This window comes from Furipterus horrens, unplaced genomic scaffold, assembly GCF_987537825.1.
Source record: "Furipterus horrens unplaced genomic scaffold, mFurHor1.1.pri manual_scaffold_15, whole genome shotgun sequence".
Taxonomy (NCBI): domain Eukaryota; kingdom Metazoa; phylum Chordata; class Mammalia; order Chiroptera; family Furipteridae; genus Furipterus; species Furipterus horrens.
The window spans coordinates 3725365-3745731 of NW_028327185.1; the positions used below are offsets into that span (position 1 = coordinate 3725365).

At 48.4% G+C, this 20367-nt stretch overlaps 1 protein-coding gene across 2 annotated transcripts; it reads right to left on the reverse strand.

Annotated features, from left to right (window-relative positions):
• Positions 1 to 1084: 1084 nt before the first annotated feature.
• RGS13 (regulator of G protein signaling 13) lies at positions 1085 to 20049 on the reverse strand. Of its 2 annotated transcripts, none has more exons than XM_090263275.1 (6): positions 19842 to 20049; positions 18632 to 18672; positions 15097 to 15162; positions 12057 to 12118; positions 2864 to 3030; positions 1085 to 1801 (listed from the first exon to the last, which is right to left on the reverse strand). In XM_090263275.1, the coding sequence occupies exons 3-6, from the start codon at positions 15159 to 15161 to the stop codon at positions 1616 to 1618; spliced, it is 480 nt and encodes a 159-aa protein (XP_090119401.1). In that variant the 5' UTR covers position 15162; positions 18632 to 18672; positions 19842 to 20049; the 3' UTR covers positions 1085 to 1615. The 2 variants fall into 2 exon arrangements, with proteins under 2 accessions (XP_090119401.1, XP_090119400.1); XM_090263274.1 differs by having other exon boundaries at positions 15097 to 15166.
• Between the last annotated feature and the right edge of the window lie 318 nt (positions 20050 to 20367).

The following is a 20367-nucleotide window of genomic DNA, read 5'->3' on the forward strand; positions in this document are numbered from 1 at the left end:
GCACATGAGCAAAACGATAGTTAAGACAGAGACGAGGGCAGAAAGAGGCAGTAAGGGAAGCTGGGTATTTCCGTTCCGCGGATCAGCTCTCTCAGTGTTTGAGTGCAGTTTGAATGAGAAGGGCCCCAGGTGTTCATAAAATGCTTAGACCACATGTCTTATGTCCCTGTAGGTGTAACCTCTCCTACTCACCCGTGAATATACTCATCAGCTGGTAGAAGAGAGGAGGAGGCTGTTGGAAACGCGTGGAAGCATTGTTTTCTGGCTTATAGTGACCGGGGAACATAATAAAGCTCAGATGTCTAAGTCTTCAATCTGTGTTCTTATACTGGTATTCTTAAGGGAATATAAATAAAATGCAGTAAATTAGATAAATTTGGACTGCTGTGGTAACACCTTCTACAACAAACTAGCGTTTTCTAAATCAGTCATATACTTTTTAAACAAAAAATTCTCTTGCACGACTAATTTTCTTTCTCAGAAATGAACCCCCAAATATTTACTTAGTGTTATAATAACCCTCTGCTTCATGAGAAGTATCCCAGTTAATATGTGTTTTTATGCGCTGCAGCTTGGGCTTCTAGGCATTTTAAAATAGCAGGACTATTTCGGCCAGATGTGAGACCTAAGAAACACTTTCCATGGTAAGACTAAAGATCTTAAACCAAGTTTTTGGAAAAATGACATTAAATATTTTAGGTATTTTTTCCCCTTCATTAAAAACACAGACTGTTTGTCCGTTTGTGTGGAGTATCTGTCCTGTGCTTTGTGCTGAACAAATTGGAACATACACGAATTCTTTCCTGTGGGATCTCTGAGAAATTTGAGGAAGCTGCTGCTACAGGACAGATTAAAAACAGCCTTCTACTGGAAAAATAACTTTATTGTGTCTTTTTAAAAACCACATTTATAAATTGTAAATTTATATTTGGATTTATTGACTGTTAGGACCATGATGAATTCACATTGTAAGGAAAAAACATCTCAAAGTATAGGAACCAAAATTTCTACCCTTTTACTGACAAAGTATAGAACTAAATAAAGAAGTTGATACATTTTTAACAGCTTAGACTCATCAGAAGACATACGCAACATAGAAGCTCAGTCATGCACGTAGTAGGAAAACTTTATAGGTAAAACACTTCTCAAGAACCTATCTTTCTGACATTGCAAATGCTAAACACAATGGATTAGGGGACTAGGTTTGTCTACTAACGAACATTGTTACAACCTACAGATTAAATTGGCGCTAGAGCCACACCTCACATAGCTACAGCTTCTAAAGGAGTAATCTGTTAATCGTGACAACAAAGTGTCCTTAGTAACAAAGCACCCACTCGCCGCCTACTGTAGGAACTCTGTTGTGTCATGAAGGAGGACCCTCCTCTTTGGGCTGTATCAGCGGAGCGCTAGGAAGTTGTATTCTTCATGGGACCCGAGTTCTAGAATCCATCCCCTTTGGGGTCTGTTTCTCCTTGGGAACTAGAACTCAGTTTATGGTTTGATCCCTTGTACTTTATTCCTACTCTATTTTTGATTTTTGTTTTCTAAAAATTAAAAGCAAAAAGCCAATACTTTCAACATGCTGTCTTCAGTGTAAGCTTGTGCGTGGTCGTCAGGAATTGTCATTGGACTGAACAGCCTTCAGTAGCTTCTGGTACATTTCTGACTTTAAAAACCGGGGATAGGAGTCTCTCTCCATATGCATGTACACTGTTCTTTGAGCCTCTTCAAAGCACGCGGGAGTGGGTTCTCGAATGTTCCTGATGATGGCTTCTCTTGTCGAACTATCAATGTTAATCTGGAAAGCAAAACCACATCAGCGGGCAGACTTGAGGGCACTGGTGTAACAGAAAGGGTTAATTTACCCCCACACCCCGTCCTTTCCGCGGACCAGGGTGGTTTTGTTTGCAGTTTTATAGGTATCGAAAAGGATGTAAAAGATAAACTCCTTGCTTCTTTAAATGTAAACACCCACCCCCACATCCCAGATAAAAATAACACGAGGCCCCAAGACCCAGCAACGTGCAGAAACCCGTGCTCGTGCGGGAGGCTGCCGGTGGTTGGTTCGTGGAGCCTACAAACAAGGAAGTTTACGGAGTGGAGCTCTTTGCTAAGGAAAACAGGGACGTTGGTGCTATTTTAAACTTGATCTTCCTTAACAGTCATCAACGGTGCTTTAACTGAATATGCCCTGAAATGGGAAGGAGGTGAAGAGAAGCGGAGGAATGGAGAGCAGTGGTCACGTCAGTCAGACACGTGTTTTCCGGACAAGAGTTTTGAGGAGCAAGTCAGTAAGACAGGGCTGTCTGTCCTGGGTGATCGGAATCTCATACACCTTCCGCTACCCATATCCCCTGGACAGGACCATTCATTCCCCCTTCTGTCCCCACCTGGAGGGGCCTCCCTGTATCTGTGTCGCTCACCACTCCGTTTTCTGCAGGCGTTTTTAAACAACCCGCATGACATCCACGTGAATGTCTGCCGGCTTTGCTGGTCTGCGCCTCAGGTGGGCTCATCCTTCACCCGGCGCCACTACTTACGGTACCTGTAGCTCCTTCTAGCAAAGCCAATCCTTCTTTCTAAATAAATTCTCTAGGAATGAAAATAACTTAATAAGGGGAGGCTTTGGAGCTGCGTTGACCTAACCTGGCATCCTACTTCCACACTGGGCTCCTGAGTCCCACTGAGCAAGACGTTAAGGACGTCCCTGGTGTTCAGGGCTCTTAGCTGGGAAATGAGAGGAGCAGCACTGACTTGGCTGCGTCGTAGGAGACCCTGCACGTGGAACGCCCGGCACGCGGGTGTGCGTGACAGATAAGGACACTCTGATTTCTGTGGGCTGTCGCTATTGGCTGGTTACCTCTCTAGGGGATTGTGGCTGGATGTAAATCTTATAAAGCTTCTTTGCCCGAGACATTCTGCTCCATCGTGAGGCAATTTTCTTGTAGGTTTCACAGGCCATCCAGAACTGAAGATTCTCATCACTGTGCTCCCGCTTTAGGTACGCTGCATAGACTACCGGGCCGTCTGAAAGTAACAGAGAGGTCAGTTTGTTTTCATGGGTCAAAATCACTAAAAGCTCTGAAAAATACATAATGCAGTTGAAAAATAAAGTATAAACCAAAGCCCCTAAATTATATAATCACACAACCACACACACACACACACACACACGCATGCACACATGCATGCACTCCTATCACGTCACAGTCAGCTCTATCCACCCAAGTGCTGACATTGCCAGTCATGGGTGTGGCCACCCCCTCATTCCTTTATTCTGAGTCACTCAGAGAAAAATGTCCACTACTGTGTGTGGGTCTAGGACCGGAGAGGACCCCAGGACCCAGAAAGAGGATTTAATATCAGATCAGTGGGTAGAGACCTGATCATGAAGCCAACATGAAAAGTCTAAAACCTCCAACTAATGGAGGGTAAGAGCCAGGTTGAAGGAGATATCCCATTCACAGAGAAGTGATCAGTTGATCAGCTTGTACCACCTGGGGTGTTTCTCAGAATCCAATGAGGGCAAGAGAAGGTGGACAGAGGAGAGACTCAACTTTATGTCCATGGTTTATTTGGTGATGAAGGTCCAGGGAAAGAGTAGAATTGGAAGACGGTATTGAGAACCATCTCACAGTGCAGAGCAGGACAGTGGGTCTGTGCAACAGAACCGTGACAGTGACACTCAATGCCAGAGAGGGGCATCCTCAGCTCCGGGTAAATCTGCCCTTCTGGAGCAGGTAGAGGGGGGCAAGCACGTGGGAGATGGAGGTGCTATTCTGTGGGGGTGAGAGATTGAAGAAGGGGGAGAGGCAAGCTCAGAGAGACGTAGCGCATTAGTAAGAATGTTGGGGAGGACCAAGCACTCAAGATTCAGGACGAATGCTCTGAGATGAATAGCCAGCGTCTTTTGGTGATGAGGACATCTGGCATCTCTGAGAAACTGAATTGCTAAGTGATAAATCAGCATAACTTGATTGATAGGAATAGGAATGTGTGTATAGGCACATTGGAGAGGTGACTGAGCATAGACCCTGATGAATAATGCCTTGATTCAGTACCCTTGACTGTTACGGGAAATAACGGTAATCTGATGGCACGGCAGTGGTGAGTAAGATGTTGTTATCCTGGTTCTTAGCGTAAGAGATTCATTTCCTAGCACCTGGCTCCTCAGCGTCTACTGATGCCGTCAGCAGCGACACAAAAATAAAGGGAACAATTATGGCATGTTGTGCCCGAGAGGAAAATTCAAACAGAGGCAGAGCCCTTTGAAGGAGGCGTGAGGCGCGGGGGGTGCTGGCAATCTGCAAGAAACAGACCATCCCGGGGACACCCCAAACTCAGGGCAGGGCTCGTCCTTGTACCTGAGCGAGTGTAGCCTTCCTGACTCCGGGCGGAGATGGTTCAAAGACGACATCTCTTGAGTTGGAAGGACAGCTGCTACGATGGGGCAGACCGTGTATAAAAATGTGACATTGAAAATGAAACGGAGTTACTCTTTCTACCCAGTGGGGTGGATGCATTTTAACTTAGATTTCTAGCAAGAAGTTTATTTTCATACCAAAGTAGCTGTTGGTTCCACCTTGGCTCAACCTAGTAGAGAAGCAGCGGGGTGGATGGATGGGCAACTCGTTTCTGACTTTACAAGTAAAGCGGGAAGCCAACGATTTGCACTGCTTATAGGAAGAAGCAGAGTTCCGTTTCAGAAAATAAAAAAGCAGTTTGATATATTTTATACTCAGAGGAATTTTGAATGAGTGCTTCATTCCAAAATAAAGAAATGAGCTAAGAAACAGGAAAAAATGAGCCACCAGATAAAATCTACAGGCCTTGGGATGAGACTTAACCACCAGGCTACTTGGTGGTTTGCGTGGACGAGGGGGCGGGGCCGGGGAGAGGATTAGGAAACCAGACATGGTATTCTGGATTCGTGTTCATATCCATGTTTGGCTTAATCGTATGGTAAAATGTTTAGAGTCGTTTATTCCAGAAGCTGTCTGCAAATTCCTGGGATGCTAACGCCTTGCGTTACTGTACCATGACCTCAGGGACGCCGGCCTGGACCACTGGCCCTGTCTGGTATTTGGATGTGGTCCCGGTGTGTAGCATCAGTGCTCACACGATTGGTGTGTTTTACAGAATCCCGTCTTCGTTAGACTGATGTTTGTACATTAGCCAAGTTCGTCGCTGAAAACGCGTGTGTACGTATGTACAGAAGTGTTCCCGGAATCTGAGTGATTATCGAAGTCAGAACTGAATTGCTCAGCCTAGGCCTTCTGCTGACTCACACAAGTGAGTTACAAGGTGGGAAAAAAAGCCCTTTCCTCATCAGTCCATGGAGCCCTCTCTGCCCTTCCCAGTGGGTCTCCTTCCCGAGCGCCGTGCTCAGGCGCGGTGATGCTGCCGGCGCAGTGGGTGGGGACGGATCACAGGACTGCTCGTCATCGAGGAGACGGAAGAGACAGGCTTGTGTCGCGCCTAGTGTAGCCTTTTCTCTGGAAACGAGGGGGGGGGGTGCCTTCGGGATTCTCTTGCATGTTATTTTTACACCAGTCCCTGAAATTACTGTTTCTCTGACACATGCTGATATCGCGGTGCCGGAGGGAAGCGTGACATTGCTCTCGGCTGACTCAGAACAGGGGCCCACCTATTATTTGGGGGTTGCTAGGCAGCCAGGCTCACCCCATCCTTCAGTCCTAACGGTGGGCTGCGCCTCGGTCTTCCATCAGAAGTGTGTCTGGAACAATTTAAAATCCATTTATTTCCCAGCTGCACCACGGGGGGTGGCGCATTCCGTGATCCTGCCAGCCTCTGGGTGAAGTTTTAGAGTCAATCCTCCGTTTTATGGAAACTCTCTGGGTTGGCTTCTATGATATTAGTCATTTCTGGTTTTTCTCCTAACTTCGCTTTTCTCTAGTTTAATCAAATGTAGCTTAAAGTACTGTGGGTTCTTTTTAAATACAGAGAACTTCTAATAAAGATAACCATTATTTCCTTTTATTCTATTAATCCTTTGTCCGTATTTAACTGCCTGTGTACTAGCATTAATTTATCTACAGAAATGCAGATATATACACAAATCACCTTATAGGCGTTACACCGTGAAAGCAGTCTTCACCACTCGTGCATACTTAATATCAGGTAGCAGAGACTTCCCTTTCTCCTTTCAAAGTCCGTTGCAGGGCTCAGCTCTGTCTTCCTGAGTTCACCCACTGTTATTGACTAGTTAGATCATTCCCCCTTTTTATGTTACAGGTTATCCTATACTGAACATTTTGGTTTATAAATCCTTTCATCTCATTATTTCCTTAGGATGAATGCAAAAGAACAGATTGCTAGATTGACAATGTAGTATTTTTGGAAACTCCTGATACTTACTGTAAAATTGCTTCCAGATGACCTCATTATTTTTTATTAGTGTTAAAATGTCTGCTCATGCCATCCTTTCCAATCTGTGTTTTTTGGAATAGTAACGCTTAAACATTTTTCTTTCTTACTGACCATCTCTTATTTTTCTGTGAATTTCAAATGTTTCATTCGTTTTTCTTTTGCATTATTAGTGTTTTCTTGCATTTTCAGATCCCTTTATATACACGAGACTCTGTTATATTTATAGCATTATCCTCTGTCCTCTTTTTACGTGTTCTCTTTGTGTGTGATCTTTGAGAAATATTTGTAAACTGCCTAATCTGAAAAACACCTCAGTTCATCAGCGTGACCCTCCTTTTCATCTTCTCTGCACTTTTTTTTATAAGACAAAAGGATCTCAAACAAAAATCAGCTGGGACCCTTCCTTTATAACCTTTGAACCCCTCTTTATAACCTTTGAACCCCTCCTCATTGCTCTAACAGTGAAAGGCAGACCTCCTGGCAGGTGGCTGCAGGACCCGTAGGACTCAGGGCTGCCTGCCTTGTCCCTTGTCACCTGGACACAGCCTGTGCTGACGCCTTCCTATGTCTGGCCAAGCGGCACGTGCCCCCCATGCTGCTGTCGTGGAGCCCCTTCTGCTTGGTGACCTCAGACTCAGCCTAGGCGTCTCTGATTCTGGAACCCGCCATGTCCCCGTCAGCTGACACAGTTGCTTTAATGGCCTCTCCCTGTCTGTCACCCTCTGCTCCCCTGTCGGTTCACTTCTGCCCCTGTCCCCTCACCATCGGTCGTACCCTTTCGGTCCTCTAACTCACCTGGTGCCTTCTTCTGTCTCCTTCACTGACAGTCCCTCTTCTCTGAATTTGGAAATATGAGCATGCGCCTGCGCCGCCCCTCTGCTCCCGCCCCTCAGAACCCTCCCTCCCAGTGACCCCAGAGCCTCTGGCTTTGACTGGGGTCTGTACTCAGTCGCTCCGAGCTCTGTCTCCACCACTGAGTCCAGTCCTGTCTGGTTCGTTCCCACTGGCTTCTCACTGGTCTCTGCTTTTATTCTTCAGAAGAGAACCAGAGGGGTCTTGTGAAAGCACATGGGCTCTTGTGACTCTGGGTTCCCAGGTCATTCACGTCCCCTAGAAGGCTCCTGGCAGATTAACTCCTGTTGGCTGTCTGAAGACGCTGACCTCACTCATCGCGGGCCTTCTGGAACACGGCTCTCCTGTGCCTCGGCCTGAGCTCGCAGGGCCCCACCGGGCAGGGCTGCGTCTGTCATTGGGTTTTGTCCCTGCTGATCGCCCAGGTGGCTTCTTAACACCGCCTTTCCTTGCCCTAGGGCCTGGCTTTCCTTCCTTCAAAGCGCTGGCCACTCCCTGGAATTGATTAATTAACTCGTTTGCTTGCTTGTCTGTCTCCTCCCTCTAGAGGGAGCACATGAGCTGAGCACAGTGACCTTGGCCTTGTTCACCCCAACGTCCCAGTGCTTGGAAGGTCTTCCAATTACGGGGCAGGACTGCATGAGTCACCCAAGGGTGTGAGCGACTAAACTTCTTGTTGTTTATATTAAACATACTTTGCTCAGCTATCAGCAGGCGGCCTGTGTTCTCACCTCCTGAAAACTGGCCTACACATACACGGATGAGCCTTCTGTGTTTGTGTTCTGACGTTAGAGATTTGGGTTTCGATTATTTTTCAGTCTGGATCTTTCCAGTATGAAGAACCCTCGGGCTGTAGGTGACTGCTGGGCCGCTTGATGTTTCAGACACATGGCTCTGTATCTTTCTGTTTCCAATAGGTTTCACCATCTCAAACATCCACAGTCTTTCCCCCCCATTTGTCTTCTTGGTGGATACTTAATACTTCGCTGACATTTTGGGCCACTGTACTGTGTTTTCGGTCACCAAAATTCCCAGGAAAATTGTTAGGAATTCTCATATATTTTTATGAAGAGATGACTAACAGCTCAGACCCATTTTTTTCCTGGTTCGTTTAAAAACTGACTTTGACTTTATGTCCATTTGAAAATAACTGGATTCTTTTCTAAAAATGTTGATGTTTGTTTGGAAACTGGGAGTACTTCCTATCATCTGCAGACCTGAAAATTTTGCAGGGTACTTTCCGCTTAATCCATTGTGGGGATTTAAAAAAAAAAAAGATACCAGTTCTTAAAACGAAACCCTAAGGAACCCTACACGATGTTTCTTCACTGAAAGGGGCACTCATTTGTCTTTGCTGTTCTCCTTCTCCAAGTTTCCTGTCTTTAAAACGCGGCAGTCAGACCTCCTTATCAGTGTACAGAGATGCCAGTCAGCAGGTCCCAGCGGACACCTGGCCTTTGTGAGAGCCCTTCTCCAGGAAACCTGCCATGCCTCCCCTTCTGTCTGCACCCTCGGCGTACGCACACGCACACACACACACACACACACGGTGTGTGCCATGTGCCCTGATGCTGCCGTCTGCCTTCTGCATAGTTGTCCTTGACCTGCTGGGGGGCACGTGTATTTGACCTGCCCTGAATGATGAACGCCTTCAGGAAGACCCCTGTACTGTCTTTCATCCAAGGCTATTATTATTTTTAAAAAGTAGGCCTTTGCCTTGTTTTTAGTGACACTAGAAGTTGCTTCAGTCACCATTTCCTCTTTGCCCAAATGTGCCAGATCTCCTCTAGATTTTCAGTTTCCGAAGATCCACTGTTTTCTGTTATTTTCTGTGCTGCTCGAGCACAGGGCATTTCTTCTTCTCGGCCACATTGCCTGGCACCTAAGACGTGCCTAATAATTATTGAGTATCTATCAAGCTAAGGCACGTGCTGTTCTTAAATTAACTTGTGGGTCAACAACGTATCATTAAATAGCATCCAGAATGCATCTAGGTTGCTGGCGTGGTTAATTTCTAATGAACGTCTTCATTTTGCTATGGTTCTGTCCTTAAACTGATGATTTTCTTCGATCCCCTTTTCCTGGGAGGAAGTTGAATTGAACTGTATTGTGATGATTGTTCCTTAATGGTTTCTAAACCAGCTCCTGATCCTCCGTGGAGACCACGTTGACTAGGTTTCACTCCCCTGTGGGTTTCTGAACCACATGTTCTGGGGAACAGGCTTCTAATCTGTGTAGGAACAGGGGCCTACCTAGCTTACGGAGAGCATGCATTGTCCTGGTCGGTCTGGTTAATGTCAGCGCATTTTATTCTCTGGCATATTTAACCTTTGTACCCTCAGTCTTCTATTTCTGAATGGGTGGGCCACAGAACCCATGGTTTTTAATCGCCGTTTTATTACGCTATTATTGAATTTTCACATCAATGTCATTGTAATTCAATTTCCGGGAAGAGGCTTAGAAAGAGCAGCACCCCTTCCCGTCCTCACCCTTTCTGTGGACTTCGCTTTTCTTACGGCCTTATGTCTCTAAATTGCAAATTCTAGCGAGGCTCCCTCTTGAGGTCATTACCAACTCCTTCATTTCGTTCACTTTGTCCATGAGACCTCCAAGGCCGGAGCAGAAATCCTTATATAATGTGTCTTGGTGTTTTGATCTTTTCTTACTAATCTTTGCCTTGCAGTTAGTTATTCCCTGGGCATTTATTGAATGCCATTGTGGACAAAGCACGTTCTTAGACTTGGGAGGGAAGGATGCAGGGGGCACGAGAGGCGAGTTGTCTCTCGGGAAGCCCACTGCTGAGCGAGAAGGCGGCTGTGGGAAACCAGCACACAGAACAGCGGGAGTCGGAAGCAGAGCACACAGCGACTCCGCCCACAGAGAAGAGGACGGAAAACGTTTCTGCGCTTTCGTGGAAAAGGCGGAAGGTGGGCTTTCCCTTCCAGGATGCGCAGAGTGGGTAGAGGAGCGGGAGGGTCGCAGACGCCGAGCGGGGGACCAAGGCCACGTGGGCCAGAGGGCGGGCACCGCGCGGAAGGGCGCGCTGGGGCAGAACTTGGGAAGCGCGCTGGTCCCGGAGGAGCCTCAGCGGGCTGTGACGACCGGTTATCCCCACTCGGTACAAAAGCCCTGTTCCGCGGGGCCGCGCGGGGGCTGCAGGGGCACCGAGGTCTGCGTCACACCGCAGCTCGTGGCTATTCGAGGTCCCAGGTGCCAGGTCGGACAGTTGGGACCTTCGGTCGGCAGCAGAGGACAAGGAGTGGTACCCAGGGGAACGGGCTTCAGCGCTAATAGGAACAGCGAGTGGTCACGGCGTGCGGAGGCTGCGCCAGGCGCCGAGCCGTGGGGCTTTGTATCCGGCCCGCGCGGTCGGGCTGGAAGGAGAGGCGGTGCCCTTCCCGCTCTGCAGAGGACAGACAGGACGCTCCAGCGGGGGCGTGGGTGACGGGCGACACTTCCAGACACAGGTTACAGGGGCCGAGGTGGAATGCAAGTTATTTATCAGCGGAGGGTCCATCCGTGTAGCTGACCGAGCCCATCCATTTGTCTCTTCCTTCCATTCCAATGTCCAAAAATTGGCCCCCAAAATACTTCTTAAAAATAAATTCACAGCACGCTGGCAAGCTAGACGACCCCCTGGCAGGAGGGTACCCGAGAAGCGGGAGTCGGGGCTGAGGGCGGGGAAAGAAGAAGCCGAGGTCTCGGGTGCTCTCAGAAGGCCGCGCCACGGCAGGTGGGCCCCGGGGGGCAGGGTGTGCCGTGACCGCCGCGTGGGTGGGGGACGGAGGTGTTGCAGGAGGAGCGGCCACCCCCGCTGCCATCGTCCCTGGGGCCAGGCAGCGAGAGCCCTCCCCGGACCAGGAGGGGACCCGGAGGCAGGGAGAGGAGGTCACGGCCCAGGAGCATGGCAGCGCCAGGGGGACACGAAGAACCTGCTCCTGAATCGCCACCCTGCCGTCCCACTGACTAAACTCCCACGCGCCCCGTCCCACACGCCACGGGTGTTAGCAGAAGCCGCGTGCCCAGAGAGGCTAGCGGGCGTCTCAGGTACGGAGGGGGGCCCGTCAGCAGAAGCCAGCGAACATCTCAGGGGGACAGACCCCACGGGGAAGAGTGTTCAGTTCGGCAAATGCGCATTTTCTCGGCGCAGCCCTGCAGGTTCTCTGTCCCCACGCTGGGTGTTTATCTGCGCACACAGTCTCCCGACGCCGTACCCCAGGCTCGGCGCCGGCCGCCCGGATGCGCGCACCCCCACGCTTCTCGCCTTGCGCCCATGACGTCATCGCCCACGACGCCCCACCCACGTGTCAGTTGCTGTTGTCCCGCCTTCGTAGCGTCTGAATACCGATCCTTCCGTACAGCCGTACAGGGGCTCACTGGAAGGAGACCCCGACCAAGTGAGAAACAAGCTCTGAGGAGTTTCGGAACGTCAAGCCTCAAGTTCATTCTTTCTGGTGAAGGCGCTGAGAAAAGCAGACTGGTAATTCAAAGAGGGACCGAACTTGAGCTGGCTGTGGTGAGGCGGTATATTCCGGTACGTGTTACTATTTAAGGATATTTTCCAAGGAATTCTGCACTTAGACTTGGGAAGAATAAATATCCACAGTGACTAATGCTGTTTTAATTAACACCGAAGAAAATCAGGGTGGCTGACATGACAAACTATTTTCAGGTTTTCCTTTTTTAACGGTGGCCGTTGCCGCTGAGGAGGGAGGCAGCGAGAAGGGGGCCACTGCCGTCACCCAGGGGCCCCTTCCCCCTGTGCACGAAGCCGGCCAGCTGGTCAGAGACGACAGGGGCGTCATACTCACACTTTGTAGCCATCAGCTTTTCAAAAGACCGCGACCACTCGCCCACTTCCTCCAGCGTGAGGCTTTGAAAAGAAACAAGAGGGCCCGTTGCATTAAAATAGCCCCAAGGTCATGCTGAGCTGCGTAAAACGCACAGTCTCGAAAATAACACCGAGATAAAACCACACTGCCTTTGTGTGTGGTCGTGGGTGGACAGTTACCTTCCTGTGATTTTTTCCGTTTCATGTTTACTTCCCGAATGCTTAAAAGTATAAAAATTATGGAAGTATTATCAACTTGAAAATATGATCAAATAAAATTTAAAACCCTAGAGAATTATGGTCCTATAATCTCTCTGTTCCTAAATTACCACTATCGGTATTTTGATTTCTTTTTAGTCTTTTTATTGTGTGCGTGTTTGTGTGTTTTTAGCCAAGAAGTGATCATACTCTGCTTGTGTGTGTGTATACTTTGTGTGTGTGTGTGTATGTGTGTGTGTATATATATATATACACACATATTCTTAAGATGAACTTCTTATATGTCTTCACAATTGTCTTAATAACCATTTATGGTGTTGTAATTTATAGTTATAATTTGTAATCATTGATATGCCTTGACTGTATTCTACAAGGGGGCATTTCATAGTTTACATAATTATTCTCAATGAGCATTTTGATTATTTCTCATTTTTCACCTGACGTGGCCCATAGTTAGAGCAATTCCTTAGATTAGCAGAGGTGGGATCAACGTGGGCCGAAGGGGCACCTGTTTAAGGGTCCCAGCACAGACTGTCAAAGTGCTTTTAAAGCCTCATGTATTAGGGACGTGTTGGCCAGCCGATCTGCTAGAATCTTACAGTTGTCCACACGCCCTGTTTGCACGCGCTCATATTTTGGATATTTTCTATTATTTGCTATTATTTTTTACACATGGAGGGTTTTAATTTTATTACTGTGAATAAAGTACCAAGTTACATTTGTCCTGACCAGTAGTGAAAAAAAGCACTTACCGTTTAGAAAACGTCTGTGGAGGACACTGGCTTTGGGGCTCTCATTGCTGCTCGTCTGGGTGGGCTTCGGAGGTAAACCTCTGAGTCCCCCTGCTTTCCCTCTTTGAGACCCTCAGTGTGTTCCTTGCCACTCAGTTTATGACACTTAAGTTCCCTGGGTTTAGTAACTGCATGTCACGAAGACAGCTATAGACAGAAGCTGCCACGGTCCCCTGGCTGATTCTGGTAGAGGTGGCCCAATAATGAGTGTTGAACCAATAGCCATCAGCATGAGCGGGACCCTCACGTAATGAAAGAAGATTAGTTAAAGAGGTTAAAATGTCACCTGGAACCCCCCCCACACACACAATACTGGGCGTCCTTAAAAGATCAAGTATGTTTTGTTTTCTGAAAATTCAGAGGGCTCCTGCCAGTTTTAGATGGACTGTTTGCATCAGCCCGAGGCTTAGCAGTGTACTGCCGGGGATTGCTCTCAAAAAACATTTCCATGAAACCGTATCTGACTCATTGTTCTTCTCTCTTATTAGAATTTGAGGAACATTTGCCTAAAGCAACCGTTCCAACCCGGTGACAGGGACCGCGCTCACAGGGGTGTTGCTTGTCTCTCTGCTCCGCGCATTTCCAGCCTTCAGGAGGGAACACACCCTGCGGCCTGAGCCGGGGCGACATCGCTGTCTCGGCTCCGCTGATAGCCGGAGAGAGGACGCTTAGCCTCTGAAGGTTATGAGATTCACAGAGAGAAATAATAGGTGCAGTGATTATGGTCGGGGGCAAAGCCGTGACACTTAATTTTGGGGGGGTTAACCCAGTTTTGCTTCTTAGTGTTTTCATAAGTTTTCCATTGTCCCTTGGCTGTCAGATGCCCTCTTCAGAATCGTTCTAAACCCCTTGGCCCCTTCACCCACCCAGATTTTTAAATAAGACCCCCCACCTTGTGCCGGCCGTGGAAACCAAGCAGATACGGGGACGCTCTCCCACTTCGTGATGGAAAGAGGGAGAGCGGGGGTCTGGAATCTGATGACCCAGGCTGTGCTCAGTTGCCTGGGTCTGGCTGAGTATTTCCCAGCCTCGGTTTTGTTATCTCTGCACTGGGGATAATAGTATCTACCTCAGAAAGATATGGTCATGAAAATTAAACTAGGTCCTCGGTGTAAAGCATCTGTCCGATGACTGCTATCCAGCCACGTGCCGCGAATGTGAATCCGCATTGCGGAGCCTCCCCTTCCCCTGGTCTTCCACCCGGCCCAGCGGAAACGCATGGGAGCCCTGCGGGGTGCTCCGCAGGGGCCCTCAGCAGAGGAGGGGAAGCGGCCCCCTGCCAGCTGTCCCCTTTCCCTCCCCATGGGGCCTGTCGTGGCAGCAGCCACACCTGGAGCTTTGGGTCTTCCTGCTCCTCCGCCCGCACGTGGCAGCTCGCAAGCCTTTGGAGGCGCTCAGCTGCCCCAGGGCACGCTCTGACGTGGGCAGGGGGTGTGGGCAGAACTGAGGGCTGCACGTGGCTGGGTTAGGCACTCAGGGTCCCCCTCCGGGACTGTCCTGGGCTGGGCCAATCCCATCAAATGGTGGGTCGCCCTTCTCAGGCATTGCACTCGCCATTCTGACCTGGCCACTGTTCCCCCAAACGCCTCCGATGCCAGATTCAGGAGCTCGGCAGGCGTCTGGTCTCACGCCAGTCTCACCCCTTCCAGCTGGGGATGAAGATTTCTGCCCCTTTGCAGATGGAGGCTTTGGACCAGGAAAATACTCTGGATCAAAGAATCTCATTTTAAGATAAACAATACAAAACTTAAACAAAATAAATCTAAGAATGTTTATTCATAATAACTCTCTAAAAACATTTAGCTTGCTGAATTCTCAAGTGTCAGCCATGAATAATGAAAACGCAACCTCAGTGTAATAAATGATTGCTCTTCTGGGGGACTCGCTCATGTGTAAATGCAGATTTTACTTTCTGAACAAAATATATTAAGATGGCGGGGGAACACACAGGCCCCTGTTTGTTACGGGGGAAATGCTTTGTGATGGCCATGGAATTTAGATGCTACTTACTTCGAAGGGGGCCTCTCAGGTGCATCTCTGCGCATCGTACAGATCCAGCAAGTCCGCCTGCTCATTCTTTCTAAAGAAATACAGCGTTTAGCGATTTAAAATCATCCTAGGCTGCAGCCAATCTCTAAAGAGCTCTCGTAGTTATACAGCTCAGAGTTAAGGAAGCACCATCGATGGCGGGGGTTGGGAACTCCTCTCACCGGTAGTTTATGGGGGTGCAGGTGCTTGGGTGGTGCCTTTAGAGCCCAGCTGCCCCACCCGCACGTCAGATGGCGACATGCAGAGGGTCCTTCCGTTCAGGCCACGGCGGTGAATGTGTCAGCTCCCAAGATTTCTCTTGTTGAATAATTCTTGTCTTTAGAAAGATCTCTCAGGGTATGGGAGAAGGACTTGCCTTTGTCATTAGCCAAGTACAATAGTTTATGGCCAAATTAAAATAAGGCTCCTCCTGGTGAATTCTCAGAGGGTGCTGCTCCCTGTCTCGCCCTTCTGGGCAGTGTCACCTGCCTTGGGAACTCGGGTGGGGTGACTCAGCCCGGCTTTACATAAGAAAGAGTGCCATTTTAAACTCAGAACTTTGAGAAAGCAACTTAAAAATCTGTTAATAATTAAACCCACACTTTATAATGAGAGCTGGAAATATTTTGCTAAACATGTATTCCCACATATACAATGAAAACAGTGAGTTTTTTGTATCAGTCTTTCCTGGTTTACTGAAACCTGGGTCGAACCCTTGTTGCGTGGCAAGTTCTGGCGGCTGGTGATGTACAGACAGACCCTGTGTCCCCTCCTCCCGTTTTCAGTGAGAAGTAGTTATAGGTTCCATGATGGGGACTGTGACACAGGAGGGAGAGGGCCCGCGAGTACACACAGGAAGAGAACTGGACCAGACTTGGGGCGATTAGAGAAGGCACCCCAGGAAAGTAACTGCTGAGCGGAGGGCAGCCGGGACCAAGCTCAGAGGACAATAAGTCGTGTCCTAGTGGAGGAAATGACAACAGTGCAGTCACCACGCGACCCTGGCATGGCAGGGAGAGGGCTCGGAGAAAAGACCGGTGCTAAGATCGGCCCATAATCACGTCCCCAGGTTCACTGCAGCAAGGAAGCGGAGAGGCAGCAGGCTGTTAGGGGGGCCAAGGAGGGCACGCCAGGGCTCACAGCCCGGCCACTTCCCAGGAAGGAGCCGGGGACGCACCGGAGGTTGTAAAGTAGGGGCTAGACGTGGTAACGTTTGAAATGGTTCTGTGAGGAGAGTGGATGCTAGTACGGAATGAGGGGGACCTGTTAGGAGGTGACTGCAGGGTCCAGGGGACGGGTGTCACAGGCTTAGACTGGGAGGGTGGTAGTGGACTCTTTTTCTCTCTCTCTCTGGGAGAGCTGTGCACAGAAGGTACAATAGAGATGGAGAGGCAGGGCCCTGCCGTTGACCGTCCCGACCCGTACGTGCATCGTCCCTGTTCCCAGAGCCTGCACTGCGGGTGGCACTACTTCAGGTCACGTTTGAGGACTCCTCGTGTCTGTGGTCGCCTCCCCGTTGCAGATTTCCCAGCGGCGGCCAGCTCAGCTAAGTCGGAGGCCGGTCAACAACTTCCTTTCCTCTCGTCTTTGCTGTCACTGTACCTGGGCATCCCGTCTCCTCCCGGGCCTTGAGTTCTCCCCTCCCGACAGGAGTCTTTATATCTCAGCGTCTCCTCGCTGGTGATCTCCGTGACGAAAACGCATGTCCCCTCACCAGGGTGTCCTATTTTCTTTCGTGACTTCGATGCTCTTGTTTAGCAAAGGCAGGGCCGTCTCCGGGCGCCACACCGCTGGGCTCCGGCGCGCAGCACAGGCAATGCCCAGGGGCACCGGAGTTCAGGGGGTGCCTACAGCTCCCCAAAGGTGGACTGAAATAACTCCGGACTTCCAAGCCAAACAGGCTTGTGCCTGAGTTCAGGCCCTCAGTTTTGTGATCTCGGGCGTAGTCATTAAAACTTCCCGATTCTCAGTTTCCTTTTCTCCACGGGGGAGCTAACTGTCAAGATTAGAAAAGTACGTGCAAAACTTCCTGAGCCCGTTAACCTGAGGCCCACTGGCCTCCTCGCGCTCTGTCACCTGTCACTCAGGAAGTGTTTCCTAAGCAGTTTCGTACGGGCAGGAGCCACGCACCGTGTCCGACCGCGTGCCTTCCCCTTTCTGAGGTCGGCCCAGACCTCGCGCCTCCCCCGTTACGCGTGTTCCTCCTTCAGCCTGTACGCGCCCCCCCCCCCCTCCGCCTCCCTTCCCTTCATTTCTGTTGGTCACCGTGCTCCTGTGTTTCTTTTGTTCACACAGTCTGTTAGTTGCTGCAGTTCCAGTTTTGGAATGAGCTGGGTTTGCTACAGGGCTTCCGAGACTTTGGGGCGCGTGTACCATGTGGAGGGGATGGAGCCCCAGGAAGGGCTTGTTCGGGCAGAAGAGCTCACGCACGTTTGAGCGCTAGGGGGCAAAGGCATGAGGGGACAGCCCAGCCAGAACCCTTATGTCCGGTTACACAGGGCGTCCCCTCTGTAGAGACCCCTGGTCTGCAGGAGGGAAGGTGCTTAGGTTCACCCCCACGGCCCTTGCCAAGCGATGGGCCCCCAGGCGGGACTTCCCCCAGGGAAGGGCTGCCTTCCTAAATTCCAGCCAAGGCCAGACCAGGAGAAGCCGTGTGCTGGGTGCATCACTGATTCAGAAGGAGGTTCTCTGGCCCAAGCAGCTCCTTGGCAGAGTGACATTGCAAAGGGGGTGTAATATAGATACATAACATACAAAAATCATCTTATTTATGTTTATATTTCTGACTTATCTACTCTTACTGGACTATAAATTCCCTGAAGCGTTATATTCAAATGCTATTAGATGGCCATGTTTATAAGTAGTTTATATGTTATCTACTATTCTAAGTCAGATATTCACAGGCTTGTTGAATAATGGAATACCAACATAATGTAGTGACATAAAAACATCAACAATTACATAAAAAGATTAGGGTAGAATTACGTGCAAGATGAATTAGGCATAGAATAGAGAGAGCACAGAGCAGCTTGTTGTACAAGGTTCTCTGGTTTTCTGGTCCAGTAGGAAATGGACCTTGCTGGGCGCGCTCTTGGTGGCTGGAGTCCTGCCCCATGTACTGCCGGGTACCTGGGGCCCTGCTCCCCGTCTTTGAAGACGCTGGGACTCAGTCCAGGTGCCTGCAGACACTTCCCTCTCTGATCACCCCTGGCCTCACTCTTACCATGCCCCCGCCCTTTGCTGCAGGATCACGGAACGTGCCCCACTTTCTCCTAACGCCTTCTATGCTGAAACAAGGGATCCGTTCATAAATATTTAACCCGGCTTCGGGTAATGAAACCCAGTGGCCCCTGTGTCTGTTACCCTTCCAGCCAAAGCGCTGCTGAAGGATGGCAAAGGGCTCTACCAGGCTTAAACATGGAGGGCGAGAGAGATTACGCAAGGGTGCAGAAAACGACAGACTATTTCAGACCCATTTTGGAAGGCGAATGAAGGATTAGAAATTAAAATCTCATACCTCTAATTTGAGAAGAGAAGAGGGAGGCTATGGAATTTCATCTGAAAAAAAATGGAGAAAACAGAATTTACAGTCTGAAGACACAGAATTTTCAAAATAATTAATGGTTTAAAAAGAAAGGTCTGCACTCCTACATTGAAGAATATTTACCATGAAGTAGTATATCTGTTTAAGGATAGCAACACGCAGAGGGCAGAATGAAATACTTCCATGCTGACAACCAAGAACTCCTGAGAAGTTTTTGTAATTCCAAAAAGAGTAAATTCTAAATGCTTTCTAAAGTCTAGCTCTTCAGGATTAGAATTTGCTTAAAATACCTCATTGATAAATCCAAATGTATTTGGTGTATAGTCAACTCTAATGAAACTGATCTTCAGTTAAGTTATAACCTTGGAATGAGAGTTACAAATGCATCAGTGCTGTGTTGAGCTGAGAATGTGTCATACCACAAACTAAATTCAAGTTTCCTCAAAGCAATATGAAAATATAAATAAATGTTCTTAAATTGAGCCTTTTCACATATTTAAGATATTTTACTACCCTGATAGACACCTGATTAACCCTTCCTGTTTCATGTATAGTATCTGTATTTAAGTGTGTTCCTTTGTATTATGATGCAGCGTGTCACCTAAAATTTAGACAGACCTGAAGCGGTTTACATTTTCGTGAGGTTTATTTGCCACAGCACAAACCATTCTTGCCTTTTGAAAAGCAAGTAAGCTGTGTGTAGCTGCGCTTCAGCGAAACATTAAGGAAAGGGGAAATGCTGTAAAATCAAGATGAGCAATGCTTCGTATGAACCTCACAACCTGAGATCAGGACAGTTAAATAATGGAACTAATTATTTGTTCAACGCAAGATTTTCGAAGCCACCAAGTCTGGCTTTTTATCTTCATCTAAACATACACACACATCATAGACACACAAACCGCCCTAAAATGACAGACGATACATACTCCACTCTCAAACTGCAATATTCCTTTACTCCATGTACAAGCTTCATTTATGTGTGTGTGCCTGTAAGTGTCTTTTCTTTTTAGCTGTAGAAAGGTCAGGCCTGGCTGACACCTGTGTTTACTAGTTTGTTTTCCTTAGAAGAAGCCTGCTAACATGTCTAGCAGCCCTCCTGTTGAAGTGAAATTCCCTTAGTCCTTCATACCAAGCTGTTATTACTGCACTCGTCAGCTATGTCAGAGAATCTCATACTTACAGGCATATCTTGTGGAGCGGTCCGACATGCTAAATTCCATTTCCTCTTTGTAGGATCCATTCGAGGTCAGGTTCTGAAATTTTATGAGACACCAGCATGTTGTCTTTCCTGGCTTAACAGACCTTAACGGCCTCAGTGACCCTTGTGATGGCACTCTGGTGTCTGAATGAACGTCCTGTTTTCATCACGACTCTATGCAAAGAGAGGCTTTGTTGAATATGGAAAGCAGTTTGGGGCCTCCACGCATCACTGATAACGGGGTTCTGACAGTATCAGCCCATCTGAAATGTCACATGACTGGAAACAGTAGTTCCACAACATCTTCAATGCGACAGTCAACATTTTTTTCCAAAAATAATTCATTTTTCTAGTTTTAGAAAATGTGTAGCTCAAAGTACAACCTCCCTTTTAAAACAGACAGACAACTGAATACCAAGAAGTAGGCTATCACTGCAAACACTGGCGATCCAATTATTGAGAACCATTCAAATCAGTCTGTCGGTTTACTAAGATTATTAAGAACTTG